General features: G+C 30.7%; 7 protein-coding genes across 9 annotated transcripts; 5 read left to right on the top strand and 2 right to left on the bottom strand.

The window, feature by feature from the left end:
- The first annotated feature begins 1800 nt into the window (after positions 1-1800).
- Sgf11 (SAGA associated factor 11kDa) lies at positions 1801-3362 on the top strand. The gene is made up of 2 exons (XM_033331830.2): positions 1801-2280; positions 2472-3362. Exons 1-2 carry the CDS (start codon positions 2064-2066, stop codon positions 3242-3244), a joined length of 990 nt encoding a protein of 329 aa, XP_033187721.1. The 5' UTR covers positions 1801-2063; the 3' UTR covers positions 3245-3362.
- A 223-nt stretch (positions 3363-3585) lies between these two features.
- Positions 3586-5229, top strand: LOC117155666 (splicing regulator SDE2). The gene is made up of 2 exons (XM_033331894.2): positions 3586-3801; positions 3900-5229. Exons 1-2 carry the CDS (start codon positions 3697-3699, stop codon positions 4455-4457), a joined length of 663 nt encoding a protein of 220 aa, XP_033187785.1. The 5' UTR covers positions 3586-3696; the 3' UTR covers positions 4458-5229.
- A 946-nt stretch (positions 5230-6175) lies between these two features.
- On the top strand, positions 6176-8056 carry LOC143303596 (CLIP domain-containing serine protease HP8-like). The gene is made up of 3 exons (XM_076624447.1): positions 6176-6394; positions 6641-7090; positions 7175-8056. The coding sequence occupies exons 1-3, from the start codon at positions 6337-6339 to the stop codon at positions 7885-7887; spliced, it is 1221 nt and encodes a 406-aa protein (XP_076480562.1). The 5' UTR covers positions 6176-6336; the 3' UTR covers positions 7888-8056.
- A 121-nt stretch (positions 8057-8177) lies between these two features.
- Positions 8178-15401, bottom strand: LOC117155578 (protein FAM161A-like). Of its 3 annotated transcripts, none has more exons than XM_076624441.1 (9): positions 14830-15401; positions 13967-14523; positions 13696-13893; positions 13452-13616; positions 12615-12836; positions 12287-12550; positions 12077-12199; positions 11814-11958; positions 8178-8673 (listed from the first exon to the last, which is right to left on the bottom strand). In XM_076624441.1, the coding sequence occupies exons 2-9, from the start codon at positions 14518-14520 to the stop codon at positions 8638-8640; spliced, it is 1707 nt and encodes a 568-aa protein (XP_076480556.1). In that variant the 5' UTR covers positions 14521-14523; positions 14830-15401; the 3' UTR covers positions 8178-8637. The 3 variants fall into 3 exon arrangements, with proteins under 3 accessions (XP_076480556.1, XP_033187602.1, XP_076480555.1); XM_033331711.2 differs by lacking the exon at positions 8178-8673 and adding an exon at positions 10285-11667; XM_076624440.1 differs by lacking the exons at positions 8178-8673; positions 14830-15401 and adding an exon at positions 10285-11667 and having other exon boundaries at positions 13967-14722.
- LOC117155399 (serine protease ea) lies at positions 8661-10906 on the top strand. The gene is made up of 5 exons (XM_033331314.2): positions 8661-8979; positions 9452-9627; positions 9724-10027; positions 10100-10371; positions 10462-10906. Exons 1-5 carry the CDS (start codon positions 8925-8927, stop codon positions 10807-10809), a joined length of 1155 nt encoding a protein of 384 aa, XP_033187205.2. The 5' UTR covers positions 8661-8924; the 3' UTR covers positions 10810-10906.
- Positions 15402-15544: 143 nt separating the features above from the next.
- Positions 15545-21729, top strand: Coq6 (ubiquinone biosynthesis protein COQ6, mitochondrial). The gene is made up of 8 exons (XM_033331822.2): positions 15545-15782; positions 15890-16080; positions 16165-16404; positions 20396-20503; positions 20583-20645; positions 20723-21033; positions 21205-21487; positions 21571-21729. Exons 1-8 carry the CDS (start codon positions 15560-15562, stop codon positions 21613-21615), a joined length of 1464 nt encoding a protein of 487 aa, XP_033187713.1. The 5' UTR covers positions 15545-15559; the 3' UTR covers positions 21616-21729.
- pyx (transient receptor potential channel pyrexia) lies at positions 16450-19594 on the bottom strand. Its single transcript, XM_033331588.2, has 6 exons — positions 19471-19594; positions 19113-19411; positions 18860-19045; positions 18516-18801; positions 18068-18445; positions 16450-17991 (listed from the first exon to the last, which is right to left on the bottom strand). Exons 1-6 carry the CDS (start codon positions 19576-19578, stop codon positions 16450-16452), a joined length of 2799 nt encoding a protein of 932 aa, XP_033187479.2. The 5' UTR covers positions 19579-19594.
- Positions 21730-21778: the final 49 nt, after the last annotated feature.

The following is a 21778-nucleotide window of genomic DNA, read 5'->3' as shown; positions in this document are numbered from 1 at the left end:
CTCTCTCTCATCCCCCTCTTCGTGTTACCTTTGACAGATTTCTGATTTATTGACATTTAAACCTGCTAAAAATTTCAATGTCAATAAATTAAATAATACGCTTTAATGAAAAGTGGAATGTCAATCTTTTTTAGCAAACGAATAGACTCTCGTTTATCTGCGTAAATCTACGCACTTCTTTCTTTTATCTGTCTTTGAATGACTCGCAATATGAATTACATAAAAATTACTTTGAATTTTATGTTTATTTACTTAACAATACGTCGTATCTGCGATTATGCGTTATATTATGTCAGATATTATTGGCAATTAGCCAATGTTTTGCGCTAGGTTCTGCAGTTGGATCAAATCCTAATCCTTTATTACAAAGAGCAACTTGTCTCTGTTTGTAATCTGTTTGGGTGGAATCTACGCTTTTGAATAAAGATTCGAAAATACCCTCGTCTACGAAGTTCTCTAAAAATATAGCTAGTTCTTTCATTGGGTAGGTTTAGTGAAATGGGAAGCTAACATTATTTATTATGTTACAGAATCATCACTCTGAATAGTGTCGTGAAAATTTTGGTTGGAGATGGTCGTTTATTAAAAATTTATTGCCAGAAGAAAGTTTACACAAAAGGTGCAACTAGTAATCGTTTTACTTATTGATACTACCTGTATTGATAAGTAAAAGCGTACATACCCCCTCATCTACATCCCGAGAAAAATCTAATCTTATCGAACCAAAACCTAATAAAATTAATGAGAAATGAGTTTGGATTAGATCCGGGTTACCTTAACAAAATCTCGGTTATTCACACTCTCTTAAATGCAGTTCGCAAATAGCGTCCAGAATATTACATACTTTTGTGTAAACTTGTGTAAAAACCCCAACTAAGATCTTTACGACGCTACTCAAGATGAAGACTGACAATATATTAAAAATTACTGAAATTGGAGGTGATTTGTGAATATTTACTAAAGAAGTGAAGAAAAACAAAGAAAAATCCTGTATACCTGTTTTAGAAAGAAATGGTAATGGCGGAAATAGTTATTTTTATAATCTGCCAAGTAGACGGCTGTACGGCGTATCTTATAGAAATAGGACGAAATCTGTTCGCGTCATCGGAATTCACAATAACCAAACGCAAGCTATTAAAAATACATTTATTCTCCTAAATAATAGTTGACATACATATGTATATTACTATGAAAATTTTTAACATTTTTACTTATACATATACCTAATTATTATGCTATTATTACAACAGATTATTGAACATATAAATTTGCAACAAAATACTATTCCTATTGACTAAGGATAGAACCTTATTTCTATTATTACAACTATTGAATTACACATTATCATATACATACGTATACGTATATTTCTCTTTTCCTATATCGTCCTCTAATATTCTTAAATAAAAAGTAATTAGAAAATATACAAATTATTAATTTTATTATTAGGATAAATGAATAAGAAACTAAATATACATATAATGCTCTTGAAATAAGAAACAAGGGACTGTTTTACCTCGAAGTTCATCCACGTTTACGATTAGATAGTGAGTCGATAATATTGAGTACAATAAAAAAGTAACAAATGAGTTGTAGCATTACCACAAATTGTTTTCTCAACCTTAATATCACTAATTATAATTACATACGTACATTTTTAACAAAAATCTAGAGTGAAGTTTTGATCGAACCATCCGTCGATAATACAGATAAGGAATAACTCCATAGGCTTTCGTTTCGCATTTATAGACTACTATACTATATATATATATATATATATATATATATATATATATATATATACTTATATGTCATGTCAGTCACAATTCAGGTATTGCACTAAGTTTTTATAAACCGCTTACTTGTCAAGAAATAATTTTTTCGTTGAAAAAATGCGCACATTAATAACAATAAATCAAGTATTATATTTAACGAAGCGTTTCAATTCGATTAGCGCATCTTAAGCGAAAGTAAGAAATACATACACATGTTACGAAGCGGAGTTGTTACCATAGCACTGTAAACAGAACGAGATTGTATTGTATGATTACTCGACACTTAAAATGTCCGTGACTGAAGAGAGAATTCAAGAATTAAACAGACGATTTCTGGAATTTATGAGTAAAAGCGAGAATGTGGAAGGTGCGACTAAAGAAATTTTTGACGACCTCCTAGATGAGGTTTTAATGGGATTTGTTTTCGATGTACATCGAACTACAAAAACTGGTAGTTCTGATGTAGAAGAAGGCATACCTGATGATGAATCTTATGCTATTGTAGGTGAGCAAATGGTAAAGAAATATTATTAAGGATATCAATAACTAGACTTCAGTAATCAGGTTATGTTTATTTACTACCAAAATGTTTATATTTGACAAATACTTTTAAGTACATTAAAGTATGTTAAAGCAGCTATTTTTAGAATGATTATTGTTTTTATATAATTTATCTAATTGTAAAATGTCTTAAAGATTCTCCAGGATTGGATGTTTTTGGACAACATCCTGTCAAGAAATCCCAAGAATGCAATTGCCCAAATTGTGATAGAGGAGTCGCAGCTTGTCGTTTTGCAACTCATTTAGAGAAATGTATGGGCATGGGACGAAATAGTTCAAGAATTGCATCAAGACGCATAGCAAATAATTCGAAAGATCTCAGTAACTTCAGTGGTGTTATAAGCGATGATGACGATGATGTTGATTGGAGCTTAAATAATGATAAGCGTAAACGCAGGAAAGATCGCAATGGTATAAAAAGAACAAAACAACAAAAAAGTAATCAAAGGAATGGGGAAACTGTAAGTGAACATATACATAGCAGTAATGAGAATTCTCCATCAAATTACGAAAATATGTCTTTGGAAGATAAAAGGATTTTATTAACACAAATCTGTGGAGTAATATCAGAGCATACAAAAAAGTTATGTACAAGATCTATGCGGTGTCCACAACATACAGAAGATCAAAGGAAAGAAATGAGGGCAAATTTGGAATCTGGAAACAATATACAATCTAGTCAAGATAATCTTCATGTAGATGTAGACACCTATGAAGAAGGAGATGGACAAAATTTAAGAGAAGCATTAGCACGTTGGGATCGTGAGGGATCAAGTCACTCGAGTCCAGCGGATTCTACATCTACCACATCTACATCTTCAATAAGTAGAAAACGAGAAACAAAATCAAAAGGAAAAGGCAAAGGTTCCAAACGCGATCGCGGTTCGCCCATTTCACAAGGAGATTAAAATTAGTTTGTTTAATTCATTTTTTAATTTTATGAATTTTCTAACAAGGAAAGTTATGTAACAATAATGTTCCTATGCATTGTATAAAGCTTTAAGAATATATTATCCATCATAAAAATATCTATTAATTCTATCCAATGTTTGGTAGATTTTCAAGAACTTGTAATTTAAATACGTACATACAATAATGATTGCTATAATTTGTAACCAATACATACACATATAATATAATGCTTCAATTTTGTTAAATGTTTCGTTATTTTGATACCAGGAGGCGCTACGTTTGAAATATCTGGAACGTTAGTTATATTACCTATATTACTACTTACTAATTCATGGTTATAGGTACCGACGTACGCTATTTTTCATAAAAAATTACTCAGTTGACGCAAAGCTACTGTAAGTGTTTTAGTAGAACAGTAAGCAATTTTAAGTTGCGTTACAAAATAAATATGTTAAATATTCAGTTAAGTACCGCTTCTGGAATAAAACAGATTCTTACTACTGATACTCCTTTGAAGATTTATGAACTACAAGAACAAATCGAAGGATTAGCAGTATGTATACGTGTAGTATAATTAACTGTCCTAACCTTAAAATAATTTGTTTAACGTCGAAAAGGAATTTTAATAATGATTACTAAAACTTATTGCAGGAAAACTTTTACTTCATATACAATGGGAGACTCGTGGATGAAAATGTCACTTGCTATGATGGTTATATTTCTATTATACCGCGATTGTTTGGCGGTAAAGGGGGATTTGGTTCCATGCTACGAGCAATTGGAGCGCAAATCGAAAAAACTACAAATCGTGAAGCTTGTAGAGATTTAAGTGGACGCAGACTTCGTGATATCAACGAAGAAAAAAGACTAAAAGCTTGGATCGAGAAACAAGGAAAACGAGAAGAAGAAGCAGCAGAACGTAAAAAGAAAAAATTAGAAAGACTTTGCACTGAACCTAGACACGAATTTAAAGATCAAACTTACGAACGCGAAAGATCGGTTCTTACAGAAAGAGTTGGAGATGCAGTTGAAGAAGGTTTCAAAGTTGCTACTTCTGGAATAAAAAGAAAATGTGACACAGAACTAAAACCAAATAAAAAGAAAATTTTACTAGATCTTGATATTGATTCAGATGAATTAGATAGTTCTGATGAAGATGACGAAGGTAATAAAAATTCTGAAGCAAAAGATAATAGAAATAATAAATAATAACATAAGCAAGAAAACTAAATATGGCTGAAGAGCTTATAAATTAAAATATACTTTTAGTACTATAATTTATTAATAAGCGATTTAAATTATTTATATAGAACTTCTCATGTATGCTAAAATTATTTGATATTTTTGTTCGATATGATAAAGTAATGTAATTCTTATAGCATTAGATTATAGGACCCGTTCAGAGACTACATTGATAAACTCTGTATACATCAGAAAAATACTCATGATATTACAAATATTGCTCTTTAAATTGATATTAGAATTTACCATCATATACTGTCATATTCTTCCGATAAGTGAACTTATGGAAATAAGACAATTGTTTCTTGTAAATTGAATTATCATGTACTTATATACATAATTGATCATCTATTTAGGTAATGAAATTAACAAATTGTGGAGTTGATCAATTTGGTTGCTGAAAGGCTTATTTATTGACTGGAATATAGGAATAAAATTAATTCGTATACACATATTTTAAATGTTATATTGTACAAATATAAGCTTAATGTTTAAAATGTATAGAGATAGGGTAACTTTACTGACGTTTTTTTAAAACTCCTTTACTATAGATTAAAATATCCTCCATGCAACTAATTCGTTAGTCAGTTTTACTCCTATTGCAAATAAAGCTACTGATGTAATAAGCGACTTTAGAAAGTCATTTACAGGTACTTTATTGTATTTGCAATGTTGTAGCCATTTATAAAGATCTTTTATGTATCTTGATCCAATTAAATATAGATAATTATTTTCAGTATATTTGTCTTTAATTTGCTTATCTATTGTATGCATCAGAGCACCCAGGCAAACGTAATAATAAGATTTACACCTTTTGTTCGAAATATGCTGAAAATATGTAATTATTATCGATTTATTCCATTTAGCTGTTTAAAATATATTTAAAAAATAAGAAACTAGATGTTTTGTACATAAATCTCACATTTTTCCGAACTTTCTCTTTCTTAATGGACGCTGTATCCGTTAACGTAGGCAATGATAATGTACAAATATTATGTTTCACAGCCATTTTCAATCTTTTTCGTTCCAAAATTTTATATATTTAATTACATCGTTATATAAGATTCAAAATTTTGTGTACAAACGAAACTAAAGAACATCGGAGCCGATATTCTTCTGTTCAATACAAGATTCCTCGTATTAAAGAAGAATAAGAAATAAAAGATACATTTCAGACGCTTAATCTTTGGTATATGTATCGTTTTTCGCTCCTATTTATAGTACTGCATAAGGAAAAATATACTGTTGTAATAATATCTATAAGGCGATTGCACATAAAATACATATATATATATACACATACATAAGTGCACTTATATGTGTATAACGATTTACACATTGTTACTAAAATACATCCATTTTATATCTATAAATGTACATAATATACAAATTTATAAACCGCTTAGAATTAAACACAAACGTGTTCCTCTCTACTTCTCTCTCTGTCCCTCTAAAGCCATACTTGACTAATTTTTTCATGATTTATTTATGTCTTTCCGATTAAGCATAAATAATTTGTATTTGAAAATTTAAATTAAACTGATAATTGAAATCGCAAAAGACATTTTTAATCATTTGAAGCCTGAGAAAGTTATTGCTTTGTAAAGAAATAAAAAGAAGGAAGAATAATTATACTCGATAGATATTAAAATAGTGGGAGAAGCAGTTGACCATGGTTGTAGACAAATCATTTACTGTATAGTTGGCATCCTCAACTCGAACGCGAAGGATGTCATTTTCTGAATCGCGCGTGAAGTACATATGAAAGCCGCAATAATTTAGAAACTATACGTGAAATCTAATACTTTGGTTTTTCTCAACAACTGTTATCATTTTATGCGTTAAAATGATTAAGTTATTTGCTTTCGGCATCTTGCAAGCTATGATGCTTGTTGCAGTCGCTCGTAAGTTATTAATTGTCTTTTTAAATAATTTTGTAACACATTAGTCATACATTTAATTGATTAGAATTAGTTTTTTTTATTACAAAGCTTTTATTTCTTCTATACGCTCTAAAGACGGTTTTTATAATGTAAAATTTAAAAATCAATAATGATAGATTGAACAATATTCAAAGAATAGTAATCATTACAGAGTAACTGTTAATAATTATTTTCTTCTCATACATTGAAGACAGCTTTCTTTTTTAGAATTTCAAGGACAATCGAATTGTGCGTCACTTTATGGTGTATCCGGCCAGTGCATTGGATTGCGTCAATGTCCACAAATACTGAATATTCTTCAAACACGACCCCTTCCACCACAAACAATAGATATATTAAGACAAATACAGTGCGGTTTCGATAGTCCCAACAACCCCCGAGTATGTTGCCCTATACAAACTCGTACTGAAGATAACAGCAGAATAAATTCGAATTCTGGGCAACAGAATACCAACAATGAAAATACCAACAATCAAAATACCAACAATCAAAATACCAACAATCAAAATACCAACAATCAAAATCTACAATACGATATTTTTAACAATCCTTTGCTTCCTACTGAATGCGGCAAAGATTTAACTCAAAGGATCGTCGGTGGAGAACGCGCAGGACTCGACGAATATCCATGGATGACACTCTTGGAATACCTTACATGTAAGAAGTTAAAAACAGACAGGATGCTCTAAAAGTAGTTAACGCAAACATGGGAAATAATTAACATAAAATTATATTTTTCAGTAAATGGAGTATATACAGCTTGTGGTGGAGTCCTTATAAGTCAGCGTTATGTTCTAACGGCAGCTCATTGTGTCAAAGGCAAAGATATACCAAGCACATGGCGACTGCAAAGTGTCCGTTTAGGCGAATATAATACTGATACCAATCCTGATTGCATTAAGGACGATGAAAACAGCGAAATTTGCGCGGACGAAACCGTGTCGGTTGAAATCGAAGAACAAATTGCTCATGAGAATTACCGGCCACGATCAAGAGATCAGAAATATGATATCGCTCTGCTAAGATTGTCCCGTGATGTTACGTTTACCAATTACATAAAACCTATTTGTCTGCCACCAAATGCTTCTCTCGGACAAAGGCTATCTGTTGCCGGCTGGGGAAAGACAGAGAACGGCTCATCGTCGAACATAAAACTAAAACTTACGTTGCCTATAGTTGACGAAGTACAATGCCAGATGACTTATGGAAACGTAGGAGTGGCGTTGGGTTACGGGCAGATTTGTGCCGGTGGACAAAAGGGTAAAGATTCGTGTAGAGGAGATTCTGGTGGATCTTTAATGGCTGTAGAACGAGATCGGAATGGTAGCGCTAGATGGGCAGCTGTTGGTGTTGTCTCCTTTGGACCATCACCTTGCGGTATGCCTGGATGGCCTGGCGTTTATACTAGAGTAATTGATTTTGTACCCTGGATACTCAGCAAAATGAGACCTTGATATCTATATTGAAATTATTCGTCCAGTCTCTATCTAATCTTTATACGTGTAAAATTGTAAATGCATACGCGCAACGATGAAAGGAAGGTGAATTAAAAGATATATAACATATATCATTTGTTAAATAATATGAAAGAAAATATAACGTTCTTCATTTTATGAAAGAAAATTATTTTTGTTCTCTAGTGATAGGGTTACGTTACATCAGTAGTATAACTAATAACTATCGGTTTCAGAGGTTATCGATTCTGTAGCACATACAAACTATCACGCAAGATATACGTGTACAATTATTTTTATATTTTTCCTTAATAAATGGAGTGCATGTTATTTTCAAAACAATATGCGGAAATTATCAAAGGAATGATTCGTCTACTACGAAATCTCCTGTATGACGTAAAACGTTCGATGTTAGAATTGGAAATCCCTGAATCGTTTTAATAAGCCAACCCACAGAGTCAGAATGATGAAATTTATTCTCAGAAATACATTTTATATATATATATATATGTGTGTGTGTGTGTGTGTGTGACTTATTCCAACATCAGCAAATATATAACGCAGAAGAAAATATATTTTTATTTCGATGCTTTACTTGATTATGAAATTATCAGTAGGTCAATAAAGCAAATAAATATCTGTCGATACAATGTAACGTTCTTATTAGTGGAGAACATTTTCCTTATAACCCCTTCCCTCTAGATATTTTTTCCAATCGAAAGGCTCATCGGACTCAGCAGATGGCAGCAGTTAGTACGCCGAAGACTCTTCGCGCGAGTCCATTCTCTGCAAAAGTAATAAAAGTAAACAGATTTTGAAACTGGTTTGTCCGCTTGCTGGTTTGAAAGATCTCAAGTACGACTTTATTATTTTTCTAAATATCGTTGTTTCTTGCTTTCAATCGGAAGGAGCGGAACAAGTAAAGGAATCGAGAAAGAATTTGTAACCGAATATTATCCGAGTTAAAAAAATACAAATCTTCAAACTTGTTTCAAGAAAAAGAAAAAGATAGCTTTGACGATAGTTTCGAAATCGACATGATTAATCATTTACTTTTAGTCGGAATTTTGGTTTTATGCGGAGTCAGTGCGCGTGAGTGGGATTTCCTAAATACTTACTCGCAATATAGCAACAATCCTCATACAATTACTAATTATTGTCAAGCATATTAACAATCATGTTACAGATTTATCTTCATACAAAACCTCTTATTCTTTTACATTTTTGTTCAATGAAAATTAATATATTAAGTGGTTATTGCGAAAAAAGAAATAATTTATATAGGCATTACTGCTGAAAAGTAAAAATTTTGTTCGATTGATATACGTATAACAAGCTTCTACTAACATATCACGCGCGTAATATCTCACTTGCACTTTATTTGTGATTGTGATCAGTACCGTATACAGCAACTGGAGAGAGATAAACTTATGAAACGTTACTCTGAATACTAACGACACACGACGTTTCTTCTTTCGTAGTATTAGTAACATTACTTATACTTTGAAACTAATTTGATAATCCGAGCAATCCACTTCTGTAAACAATGGATTTTTTTTTATAGAAGATATATGTACCACGCCACAGAATAAAATTGGTGTTTGCATCAATATACACAGTTGTCAACCAATTATACAGATTCTTAAACAACAAAAACCATTGACAAAGGATACTCATGATTATTTGATCAGTTTACAATGCGGATTTGAGAATAAAGATCCCAAAGTGTGTTGCGAACAGGTAAACATTTTATGTAACCATTATGATCTGCTCTGATGATTATGTGCTCTTCTGATATAAAATGAAACGCGTTACGACAAAATATTACAATTTTAGCGTTCGTTAGTAACTGAATCCACAACCACAACGACAACCACAACAGAAAATCCGTTGTTTACTCCCGATCCCCCAGACGTCACGAATCATCCGAATTTACCATTACTGGATCATAATTTGTGCGGCCCAGTATCGCAAGAAAAGATTTTTGGTGGCAATAAAACACGCATATTTGATTTTCCATGGATGGTATTGCTCGCCTACAATACTGGGAAACAAATCCCAGAATTCAAATGCGGAGGATCGTTAATCAATAAACGATACGTACTCACCGCTGCTCATTGTATTACAACGCTACCGAATGGTAAGTCAATCGTAAAATGTGTTACTGATGTATTCATTTGGTTCAATATTTTATTCAGAATCAATATCTTAGATTTTACATTAATTGGAGTACGACTAGGAGAGCATAATTTAAATACCGAGCGCGACTGTGACAAAGACGAAGACGGTATCGAAATCGTTTGCGCTGAAAGATATCAAGATATCGGTATAGAAAGTACCCACTTTCACCCACGATATACAAGAGCGAGATTACAAAATGACATTGGTTTGCTGCGACTGGATCAGGACGCTGATTTTAGACCACAAAATGTGCGGCCTATTTGTATGCCAATCGGATCAGCTGCAACTTTGACCAGAAAAAAAGTAAATGCGATAGTAAAACACGAGCATCTTTCCATGTCACTTTTCTTTTTTCTAATCGTAGATACTGATGATTCTTACGTTTTGCGATAGGTAATAGTAACGGGTTGGGGCGCAACTGAACGTGGACCACAGAGTCCGGACTTGCTGCAGGTTCAGTTACAACTAATGTCCACAAATAAATGTGCAGAACTGTATGAAAGACAGGCGCAAATTTGGTACAAGCAAATGTGCGCGGGCGGTAAAAGCGGTATGGATTCTTGTTCGGGAGATAGCGGTGGGCCACTTCAGGCTCCAGGAAATTATAGCCATAATTTAAAATTCATTCAATATGGAGTTGTCAGTTTTGGACCTCGCATGTGTGGTACGACAGGAATACCTGGAGTTTATACAAAGATTGTGTATTACCTAGATTGGATTTTAGATACTATCAGGGCATAAAATATGCACGCATAATATTGAAACTGTTGTTAATATTTTTAAAATTAAGAATTTATAGACTTTAAACATCGAATAAAAATTAATCTGGTATTGTTAATTTCAAAGCGCTTTATTTATAAATTCTTTTTCTGCTATAAATATTATATTAAAATTATACATAAGTCTAATTATTTGTATCGTATAGTTCGTACCGTTTCAATCTGTTTCCTAATAACATTGAAATAAATTTTTATGGATTTTAATTTTTGTTTAAATATGGTGTAAAATACGTGAAGAAATATAAAGATAAGGAAAAAAACATATGTTTCCCGTACATGTTCCTCTTACATTATACATGTATGTAATCACTTTAAGGTTTTCAGTCACTATCTGATTACGATTAATTCTAATTAATAGTTGTCAAATTGCTTAATGAACACCTGATAACCTTCTCTCTGTATTATATTTGTTGCTCTGTGTCGCATTTGCATTGCGATCATCGTTAGAGATTAAACATTCATTATCACATAATTTATCGCTTTTATTTTTATCTTCGATCAGCTCTGCGGTTTCATTTATAGAGACTTTCAATTGACTACGATCTCCTTTTCTTTTCGAAAGTGAAACTTGAGATTTAGTTATCGACTTTTCAGATGACTGCGATATAGACGTATTAGATGAATTTAAGGACTGACTCGCTGATAAGAAAGTATGCGACGAACTAGTTGAGGATCCGGAATCCGATCTAGAAATGTTTTCGTAATTTATATACGAATTTGCAGTATTCAATGCTTGTCTATATTGCTTTTTCTTTTTCTTTTGTTGCAACATTTTTGAACAACTAACATTCTGTTGTCCTTGTGTCAACGACTGATAACTCTACAAGGATATTCTCATAAGTGATTACTTCCTCGATATTTATTATTATTATTATTATTAGCAATAATAGTAGTAGTAATAATAATGACAGCAGTTTATCTTAAACTCTCTCCTCCCCTCCCCCCCAAAAAATAAATTTTATGCACCTGAGAATGACGTTCAAAAAGTGTTGGTATTTGTGTTACGCGATCCAGCATCATTTCCATCTGCAATCGATGACGTTCCTCTTGTTCACGCGCTTCATCGCGACGGAGTAAAGTTCGAATACTAAGATCTCTTTCGTGCTCGTGCCTTACAATTAAAATTTATGTAGTCATAACAATATGAAGAGTAATTTCTAATCTTTACTATTGCACAACACCCCACTGAAGAAAACAAGCAAATAACTATTTATTTAAAAAAATCGCACCTCGCAGCAGATCTCAGAGCTCGCCATACTGGATTACGTCCAATCAAAGATTGTCTAATTTTTGCTGTTTGTTCTCGACGTCTCTCTTCCATTTTTTCCCTTATTTCACGTTCCAATTTTTCTCTATAATATAAATACAAGTGCAATCATTTTCTTCCCTTGTAATATAAATCAAAGACACATATGTATTTGTTATATTATGTATTATACCGTGATACTTGACATCTTAAAATCGCTGCTAAATTGTTTCCTCGTATTGGCAAAATAGGCATCGTTGGTTTATGTGTTTCTACTGGCGTTAAATTATTATCTGGCAGTTGTGAAACATTCTTGTCCTTAATGTCTTCGTTGCAGTTTTTAACTGTGTTCTGTAAACGTGTGCACGCAGATTTAACGCGTTCTCGTCTAGCCATTGACGGCGGTAAAGACGATGACTTCATTAATTGCGCTGCTCTTAACTGTTTTTGTAACTGCCTGAAAATTGTGCTGCTTTTTAGTTAATCGAATATAGGACGAGAACTGTATATACTGTATTGACCTGTAATATTCGTCTTCAAGCATACGGTCGTATATTTCTGTGCTGAAAAGATTCTTTGGTACTGGTTTAGCCTTAAACTTCGTATTCATGTTAACGCTTTTGCTACGAATTTCTGGGCTAGATCTTGCTAAAAATCGCCAAGCTCGACGATCACATTCGAGCTTAAAAGGACGTACCTGAGACATTAAATTTAACGCACTTTCTTCACGGATTATACGACTCCTAAAAGATAAATGCTCGTGATAACTATAGATTTATTACTATACATAGAATTGAAGCCGAAATATATTCGATACTATGAATTATATTGGAAAATATTTCAAATAAAATTTCAATGCCTTCAAGAGGGACATATTCTAATGTTATTAGTTATTCTCTACGTAGGCGTGTAAAGACCATGTGAAGATCGACTTTTTTTTAAATGATATGAAAGACAAGGAAGAATGTAAAGTGATACTTCTGTATTTGTTTTTCTTGTTTCTCATACAACAGCTTTTACAAAATAAACAAAAAAATATCTCCTAGCTAAACAAACGAACTTCTCAACGTACGTAGATGTATACTTTTTTGTAGCGAATGTCCAAATGAATTGATTAATGTATTAAAAAATATGTGATTACATTTAAAAAACATCGATGACCTTCACATGTCCTCTACGCGTTCACCTATGAAAAAACTAATCATATCAAATTATGTCTCTCTTATATACCTGAAACATTTCTAAATATTGTCGAAAACAAATGAGATATTGCAAGTGATAAAATTAGGTAGACCATCCTGTATATTGATAAAAACGAAAAGGATTATTATATATGAAAGACATAAACAAACACAAACCGTTCTTCCTTTTCAGCTAATAATTTGTCATAAAGTGGAATTTTTGACGTTAGCGGAATTGATCTCACACGTCGTTTTCTACGCAGACTTTTCTTATTACTTTTTAAATTTTTGCATTTTTGTTCCTCCATTCCAGTATGTGCCATATACTTTCCTGCTTCTTCTCTAAAGCATACAGTAGCGTATTATTAACTTCATGTGAATAAATATTTAATTTGTTGTTACAGAAAATATAGTTCCTCACCGTACAGTAAAACTAAATGGCTTAGGTACGGTAGGGTGCCATTCCTTTGCAATATTGGCAGGCAAACTTCTTGTTTCTATACTGTCTGTATCACTTTCAATATTATCATTGCTACTTAATTTATTCCATGTGCTCCAATTTTTGTTACTCAAATATATTTTTTTCTTACATACTGTTCCATTTCCTTCATATCTTCTACTACATTTAGAAATATCAATAATTACAGCCTTAATAAGATACAAGAAATTTGCTTTTACATAATTATATATACCTATTTGTCAAAAGATCCTGCTCTTCTGAGAGTTCATTAAATTTACTAGAAAGAAAAAGTAAAGGACTAGGAGTTCGAGATTCTTCTAAGTAACACCTTTTGCCATTTAATGTTAAATCATTAATATCATTCTTACTTTTAATCTTTAATTTTTTATTATATTTAGGTACAGAAAATTTAGGCACATTTGCATTTTCATGATCGATCAGTGAATTTTGTAAATTTCTCAATAATAATTTTTGTTTCCTTCTTAAGTAATCAACTTTTTGCTTAAACTGCTCATTTGATAAATGATAAACTTGATCATAGTTTGGTATACTGTCCAAAAATTCTAAAAAGTTGTCCATAATTTCTGTAGGACTTGATATTCCAGATTCACTAATAAGTTGATCACCTTTCATAAGATTTATTTTATGTTTATTATAAAGATTATTATCTTCTTTGTCTTTTTTAGATCCAATGCGTTCATAAGATGGAATTGGTTGCCCACTGTAAGGATCTACTGGAACTTTTATACAAGAATTGTAAAAAGATGTACCTCTGTGCTCTGTCATTGCCTATTGCGACAAATAAATTTGTACTATTATATTTATGTTTTCAGTCAAAATTAATAAATTTTATTTGATATACGATTACTTATTTATTAATTTCTTTCTCTAACGTTGAACAAAACATATTTTAACTGTATACTAGTTTAAGTTGCAGTCAAAAATTTAGTTTTATTACTTAACTTTAATTTTCATTTTTGAATGAATGAATCAATATAACTTATAAGACAAATTATTATATATATTTAAGATAAATTATTATAAATTATTTCTACAAACACACACACATACACATAAATAAACCTTAATACTTACCTTTGAATTTTATTATGGAATATTAACGATATTTATTTATAAACTATAGATAGGTTTAAAAATCAGGAATAAAAAATTGTAATTTAATTGTATATATTATTAATTTGTATTTATTATATAATACATTTGTTAAATTTCCTGAAATTTGAGTCTGGATCTTTACTTTGTAAGGTTCTAATCGCTTCACATAACAACTCCTGGGGAAGATCAATATAACCTCGTTATATTCATCACCATGGTGAATAAAATGCTACACTAATAAAGATCTTTTTACAATAATTAGTTAGAAATTAATAAAATTAAACGTATTAACATTTAAATTAGAAAAAATAAGTAATTTATTGTTTACAGAAATAATTGAAGTTGCTGTATGAATATATTAATAATTACAATTATATAAATTTCAATCACACATATTCTGAATTATACGAGTTTCATTTTATACGAATTTCAAAAATAATACGAAGCGTTTTCATATGCATATTTGAATGAAATAGAACATTTCAAAATTTGTTAATATAACAAGTATTAAATGATCTGGACAAAACTATGTACCGAGATACTGATTAAAATAACACATTTAAATAATTAAAGAATTCAAATAATTCTATTAAAATAACTGTATAAATAAAATAATTTTATGGATTAAGTGAAATTGAAAAAGATTTGTATTTAATATATTTTTGATGTGATTTATTTTAAAGTAATTTCATTCTGCGTTATAAATTATATGTATTTAGAGTATATAAATAAAAGAAAAATGGCGACTTTTATGAAAACGGTAATATATTGTGATGTTTTATCATCAGCTTTAAAAAGATATAAATATTTTATTCCTAATGGATCAATGCTAGTGACGAGAAATTATTCTAACTCTGCCCAAAACCATGAAAATTATGATATTATTATTACTGGAGGTGGTATGGTTGGAACCACACTTGCATGTGCAATAGGTTAGCTTTTTTACTTATTTATAATTATATATAACAATATTTTTAGTGTTTACCAAAGATTTGATAAATAACATACTTGGTGAATGTTTCTTTACGTCTTGCAATAGCAAACAATAGGAAACTTGAATGTAAAAAGATTCTTTTGTTGGAAAGTGGTAAACAGTTCGAATATAAATTTCAAGAAGAATATTCCAATCGTGTGGTTGCTTTAAATCAACAAACACGTACCTTACTTTCAAGCATAGGAGCTTGGCAACACATTGCAGCAACACGTTATTGTACTGTACGAAAAATGCAGGTATTGAAACATTGATAATAGTAACAAACAACAGTTTTACAGTAATATTCCAAATATTGTAATTAAATATGAAATTTGTAGTAGGTTTGGGATGCATGCTCTGATGCTATGATAGTATTTAATGAAGATTACTTGAATGAAGAAATTGCTTATATAGTTGAAAATGATCTATTATTACATGCAGTCAATAAACAGTTGATAAGTAAAGAAAATGTAAACGTAATTTATAACTCTAAAGTTGAAAATATTAAATTACCTAAAATACCAGAAGAAAATGCAGAAATACAATTAGGAGATGGAACAAGATATAAGGCTAAGTTATTGGTAAGTAAATAATACCCATAATTTAAATAGTTTAAGTACTATACATTATATTGAGTTATTACTCTCTCGTAAAATACTTTCGACTTTATTAGTTAATCTATCCAAACGTGTAGCAATATTGAAAGAACATCTTTTTAGTTCTGTAGCTAATTCATTCAATTGTTGATTATTATCACTGGAAGTACTACTATAAAGTCGATTTAATCTAGAAGTATCCATTCCTATACTATATGCATTATATATAGATGTTCCTTTTGTTTTCACGTTCCTATGTTTTCTTTCAATTACTAAGCGATAGATAGCTTTTATTAATTCTTGTGGTAAACGTTTCTCACGGGGATCATTAGGACGAATATAAATTGCACAATAATGAGGTGGATGTAACAGAAGTGCACCCCGTCTGCATGCTTTCATTATAGCATTTGGTGCATGGTCTAAAAATTTGGAAAATAACATATGTTCCAAGTGTGCTACTAATTCTGCTCTGCGTACTAATCCATCCAATCCAGCACATCTTCTTAATTCTTGTATATCTGACACTGCAAGGCCCATCATTAAATTTGCCAAAATTACTGTTACTAAAATGACAAAACATAGAAACATGAAGTGCGCAGTACCAGAATATTCAATCGGTGCTTCTGTACTAATGAATATATCTTCAAATTCTAATTCTCCAGACATCATCACAATACTTTTCAACAAAGCAATTAATGGATATTTAAATGAATCATTTTTAAGTAATACATTGAAACCTAAAGAAAACCCTATTATAAGAAATATGTAAGCACCAAGAAATTTAAAAAAGTTAATTGATACTTGAGTAAACATTTGGATATAAAGGCCAAACATTGGAAATTTTCCAACCACCATCATTAATACTATCCAAATTAATAAAATACTCACAGCAGCTATATGATGTTGCCAACCATGACATTGCCATCCAGGGCAATGTTTTGGCATATTTAATACAATACTTGATAGTAATACAACACTCCATTGAAGCCAATTTTCCCATCTTTTAATATAACTGCACATACCATGAGCCATTTGAAAAAATTCTTTACCAGCTATTGTGATAGTAAATATTAGTACTGGCCAAAAAACTATTCCTCTGAATTTTTCAACTACAATATATGCCGTAAAAAATGCAACAAATATGGAATGGAATATCAAACTTAATAAGAAAAATTTGCGAATTCTTAACCATTTTAAATAAAGGAAACTCTCACACAAAGGATGTTTCAATATATGTCTTTGTCCAGATTCCACCAAACATAGCATCAAATTTGTTTCTCCTCTGCCACCTGACACTAATGGTCTAAAATCTAATCTTAATTCACAATCAACATCACCTAACTCATGATCATGTAAAGAAATTGCTTGATCCAAGCGTGAGATAAATCGTGGTAATACATCTGGAGTTCTGCGTACAATAAAACTTAATGCAGATATACCACCCTTTGTTCTAGCAGTGAGATCTGCTCCTTTTGACAGTAACATTATTACTGTTGGTGAATTTTCATTCAACGCTGCAATATGTAAAGGTGTATAACCAAATTTGTCTGCTTTGTTGACTAAAGCACCAGCCTATTATGATAAAGAAATTATGTAATTATGGATAGTTACATATATTTTATGTAGCATTCTTAAAGAGTAAATGAACCTGTAATAAAATTTTCACCAATTCGATTCCTCTAGCAGATTTTGTAACTGCAGCATGTAATGGAGTACGGCCATCATTGTCTTCGATGTTAACTTTTGCTCCAATATTCAGAAGCACATCTAATGTTTCCATAGATTGAGACAAAACTGCTAAGTGCATTGGTGTTTGTCCCCTTGCATTTTTTGCTTCGCATTCTGCCCCAGCATCTAATAGCAACTTTGTACATTCAGCACTACCTTCTTCAGCTGCTAGATGTAATGGAGTAGATTTCATAGAACCAAACCGAAATCTTACATCTGCTCCATAAGTTAACAATAGTTTTGTGCACATAACAGAACCCAAACCAGCTGCTACGTGCAATGGTGTTTCTGTATAAACCTATTTAATTGTCATATCTAAATATAAAATATAAATAATTAGAAATATTTTAGTATTCATGAGTAAAAACCTGTGGGTTGTTAGGAGAGGCACCTGCTTCTAATAAAGCTTTGACACAATCTGCTGCATTATTTAATACAGCATAGTAAAGAGGGCTTTTTCCATGTATTCCAGCATTTACATCTGCTTGTGATTTTATTAAACATTTAACACAAGCAAGGTCTCCAGTAGCAGCAGCATAATGCAAAGGTGTATATTTTTTACCAAAATCCCATTCACATGGATTTGCTCCATGTTGCAGTAATTCTTCCAAAATTGTTAACGAAGCTGTACAAGCAGCTAAATGTAATGATGTCCTATAAAATCAATGGATTCATATTTTGGAATTAGACTTTTCTATTATCTTTTACATACCTGCCATCGCTATCTCTAGCTGAAATATTTGCATTTTTACTTTTTAGTAAAGCTTTGACCACATTTACATGACCTAAATAACAAGAAACTAGGAGACAAGTATTTGGCCATCTCAGGAAAAGTTGTAGTGCAGTTGTATTTAAAGCTGCTTCATTTTCAATATTCAATAACGTATTTTGTATACATCTATATTAAACAGAGATTGAATTATATTTATTATAATTTTTATTATTGTGACTAATAATTAATGTACCCAGTTGAAAATGAAGATGTAGCAGTTTTTTGAATATTCACTGATAATTTGCTATCATCAGTGTTTAAAAATTCATGTAAAACTTTATCTAAAATATCTCCATGCAAGGTAGGAATAACAGAAAGTGCATGCTTTCCTGCTGGAAGATCAGATAGAGCTGAAATAATTTCCTCTGTATTCCATGGTTGTTGATTTGTTATTTGTCTCTCTTTTATATGACATATAACAGGCTCAGAACTGTACTCAGAACTTATACTGTCTTCTTCCATGTCGTTCATCCAAATATCTTCACAATCATCCTAGAATTGTTGACATTTAATAAATAGCAACCAAACTTATATTATCAATTCATACTTACTATATAATTATTAACAGTAGAAGATAACGACATGATATTTGATCCTTCTTGAAAATTATGATTGTTCAAAATTTTATTTAGTAATGGTTTATTGTTTAAGATTGACATTTTGTTTTGAATATCTTTTTACTTTTCAGTTGACACTTAGTAAATAGCTAGAACATTAATTATATTTTTGTTCCTAATTTTACTACATACAAAATTTATGCTATATATCTTCAGTTTCAAACACTTAAAAACTATTTTCAGTTGCCAGTATGGTTTGAAACAGGACCACACATGTTCTTTGGTGTTTATAAAACAGAACTGGCATATATTTAGCTCTGACTACTTCTTAACATATATGTATAGCAAGATAAAGTTCTAAATTATTAGATTCTTTCTTTTAAAACATTTCTTCTGTTAATATAAGTAGAATATAAAATTGTTATTTTCATATAACTTCACTTTCAGAATATATTTCTGTGTATAATAAATAACATCATCCTTTGAAGACAAGATTGTACTTTGCATTTATTACATATAAATCAACAGATCAAGTTAAACAGTTTTTTCATTTCTTAAGCTGTTTTCAGGACTTATTTTTAATTTAACGTAAAACTATTATGCATATAAAAAATATACAATTTGTGATAAATAAATAAAAATGTATAAAAATATTATAATTTTATTGAAGGCAATTTTTTAGAAAACTAGATATAAAACACTTTAAAATTACATTTAGAATTCCTATTGAAATGCGGCACAGAACTGAAGTTATTTCCAGACATATTGTCAGTTTCTCGCTCCCTCTCTATATATACTTCCCCTTCCTATGATATGATGTTTGTGTTATCTTCATATAATATCACAAACTATAATTTAGTTATTCTTTATTATTGTAATATATTTCATTCACATTAAACCACTATAATATATGCTTCAGGTTGGAGCAGATGGTGTAAACTCATTAGTACGACAAACAATGGGTACACAATATGTGAAATGGGATTATAATCAAATGGGTATAGTTGCTACTCTTAAATTATCAGAGGTAAAAGTTATATTATTATAAAATTTCTGTACTAGTTAATTATATTCTGAATTATGTATTAATTTTATTTTTATTTCAGTCCACAGAAAATATTGTTGCATGGCAAAGATTTTTACCATCTGGACCAATAGCACTACTTCCAGTAATAACTTTTTGTTCTTATAAAGTAGTTAGAATCAATCAAAAAACATCACTAACTTGTCTTTCTGGGTTTTATAGTTAACAAATTGTCTTAGTTCTCTTGTATGGTCATTACCAACAGATGAAGCAAAAAGACTTTTGCAAGTTTCAGAAGAAGAATTTGTTGATAATGTAAACAATGCTTTATGGAAAATTTATCCAAAAGATGGTATAGTTGAAAGTGGTTTACGAGCACTTCAACAATTACTTGAAAGTTTATCTTTACAAACTGGAGTAGTGAGACAATTACAACCATCGGTATCAGATATTTCAAAAGGATCTCGTGCAGCTTTTCCTTTGCAATTTGGTCATTCTGTATCTTATGTTCAAACAGGAACTGTTTTAGTAGGGCAAGTAAAAAGTCTATGTATATTTAAAATGCATTTTAATATATGTATATAATTATATATACTTATATTATTATATAATTATATATAATTATATATAATTATATATAATTATCTAATACATATAATTATTATTTAATGTATTATATATAATTTTGATACAAAATATTTCAGTGATGCAGCACATAGAGTCCATCCATTAGCTGGTCAAGGTGTAAATTTAGGTTTTGGAGATGTAACAGCCTTGGTTCAACTTCTTGCAGAAGCAGTTATAAATGGAATTCCTTTAGGGAACATAATGTATTTAAAGAAATATGAAACAGAAAGACAACGATACAATGTTCCAATGATGCTTGCTATTGATGCACTGCATCGATTATACAAAGGAACTGCAGCGCCTATTGTACTAGCTAGAAGTTTGGGATTGCAATTGACAAATGCTTTCCCAGTGATAAAGGTGAAACATAATACATTTGAAAATAGCAAAATTAAGTGTAATATGATACTCTATATTAAATCAAACTTCATTGTCTGTTTTAGAAAGCGTTGATAGAACATGCATCTGGACAAATAAAGAATCAGTGATACTAACAACCAATGTAAATATTTATTAATAGTAACATAGTATTATTATTTTTGTAGTCAAACTTTTGACGGTAATTATATGTGATATATAAATAAAAAATTTGTTTAATGGAATTATAATTTTATATTTCATTTATGTTAAAAATTTGTGTAGTATATTAAA

Source organism: Bombus vancouverensis, chromosome 14 (genome assembly GCF_051014615.1).
Source record: "Bombus vancouverensis nearcticus chromosome 14, iyBomVanc1_principal, whole genome shotgun sequence".
NCBI classification, from domain to species: domain Eukaryota; kingdom Metazoa; phylum Arthropoda; class Insecta; order Hymenoptera; family Apidae; genus Bombus; species Bombus vancouverensis.
Note: the sequence above shows the minus strand (reverse complement) of the source record. Positions and strands in the feature narration are given on the sequence as shown.

What these genes read in the sequence shown, in the direction of transcription:
- LOC117155666 (XM_033331894.2), top strand. Translation starts at nt 3,697, where the DNA reads ATGTTAAATATTCAGTTAAGTACCGCTTCTGGAATAAAACAGATTCTT. An exon ending in AACAAATCGAAGGATTAGCA is followed by an intron (nt 3,802 to 3,899) that starts GTATGTATACGT and finishes AACTTATTGCAG; the next exon opens with GAAAACTTTTACTTCATATA.
- LOC117155578 (XM_033331711.2), bottom strand. Translation starts at nt 14,520, where the DNA reads ATGACAGAGCACAGAGGTACATCTTTTTACAATTCTTGTATAAAAGTT. An exon ending in TTAAGATGTCAAGTATCACG is followed by an intron (nt 12,200 to 12,286) that starts GTATAATACATA and finishes TTTATATTATAG; the next exon opens with AGAAAAATTGGAACGTGAAA. An exon ending in TTTTTGAACGTCATTCTCAG is followed by an intron (nt 11,668 to 11,813) that starts GTGCATAAAATT and finishes ATATCCTTGTAG; the next exon opens with AGTTATCAGTCGTTGACACA.
- Coq6 (XM_033331822.2), top strand. Translation starts at nt 15,560, where the DNA reads ATGTATTTAGAGTATATAAATAAAAGAAAAATGGCGACTTTTATGAAA. An exon ending in CACACTTGCATGTGCAATAG is followed by an intron (nt 15,783 to 15,889) that starts GTTAGCTTTTTT and finishes GTCTTGCAATAG; the next exon opens with CAAACAATAGGAAACTTGAA. An exon ending in CTACTCTTAAATTATCAGAG is followed by an intron (nt 20,504 to 20,582) that starts GTAAAAGTTATA and finishes TTTTTATTTCAG; the next exon opens with TCCACAGAAAATATTGTTGC.
- pyx (XM_033331588.2), bottom strand. Translation starts at nt 19,578, where the DNA reads ATGTCAATCTTAAACAATAAACCATTACTAAATAAAATTTTGAACAAT. An exon ending in GCTAGAGATAGCGATGGCAG is followed by an intron (nt 18,802 to 18,859) that starts GTATGTAAAAGA and finishes TTGATTTTATAG; the next exon opens with GACATCATTACATTTAGCTG. An exon ending in TGGTGAAAATTTTATTACAG is followed by an intron (nt 17,992 to 18,067) that starts GTTCATTTACTC and finishes TTATCATAATAG; the next exon opens with GCTGGTGCTTTAGTCAACAA.
- LOC143303596 (XM_076624447.1), top strand. Translation starts at nt 6,337, where the DNA reads ATGATTAAGTTATTTGCTTTCGGCATCTTGCAAGCTATGATGCTTGTT. An exon ending in GATGCTTGTTGCAGTCGCTC is followed by an intron (nt 6,395 to 6,640) that starts GTAAGTTATTAA and finishes TTTCTTTTTTAG; the next exon opens with AATTTCAAGGACAATCGAAT. An exon ending in ACTCTTGGAATACCTTACAT is followed by an intron (nt 7,091 to 7,174) that starts GTAAGAAGTTAA and finishes TATATTTTTCAG; the next exon opens with TAAATGGAGTATATACAGCT.
- LOC117155399 (XM_033331314.2), top strand. Translation starts at nt 8,925, where the DNA reads ATGATTAATCATTTACTTTTAGTCGGAATTTTGGTTTTATGCGGAGTC. An exon ending in CCAAAGTGTGTTGCGAACAG is followed by an intron (nt 9,628 to 9,723) that starts GTAAACATTTTA and finishes TTACAATTTTAG; the next exon opens with CGTTCGTTAGTAACTGAATC. An exon ending in TATTACAACGCTACCGAATG is followed by an intron (nt 10,028 to 10,099) that starts GTAAGTCAATCG and finishes TCAATATCTTAG; the next exon opens with ATTTTACATTAATTGGAGTA.
- Sgf11 (XM_033331830.2), top strand. Translation starts at nt 2,064, where the DNA reads ATGTCCGTGACTGAAGAGAGAATTCAAGAATTAAACAGACGATTTCTG. An exon ending in TGAATCTTATGCTATTGTAG is followed by an intron (nt 2,281 to 2,471) that starts GTGAGCAAATGG and finishes AATGTCTTAAAG; the next exon opens with ATTCTCCAGGATTGGATGTT.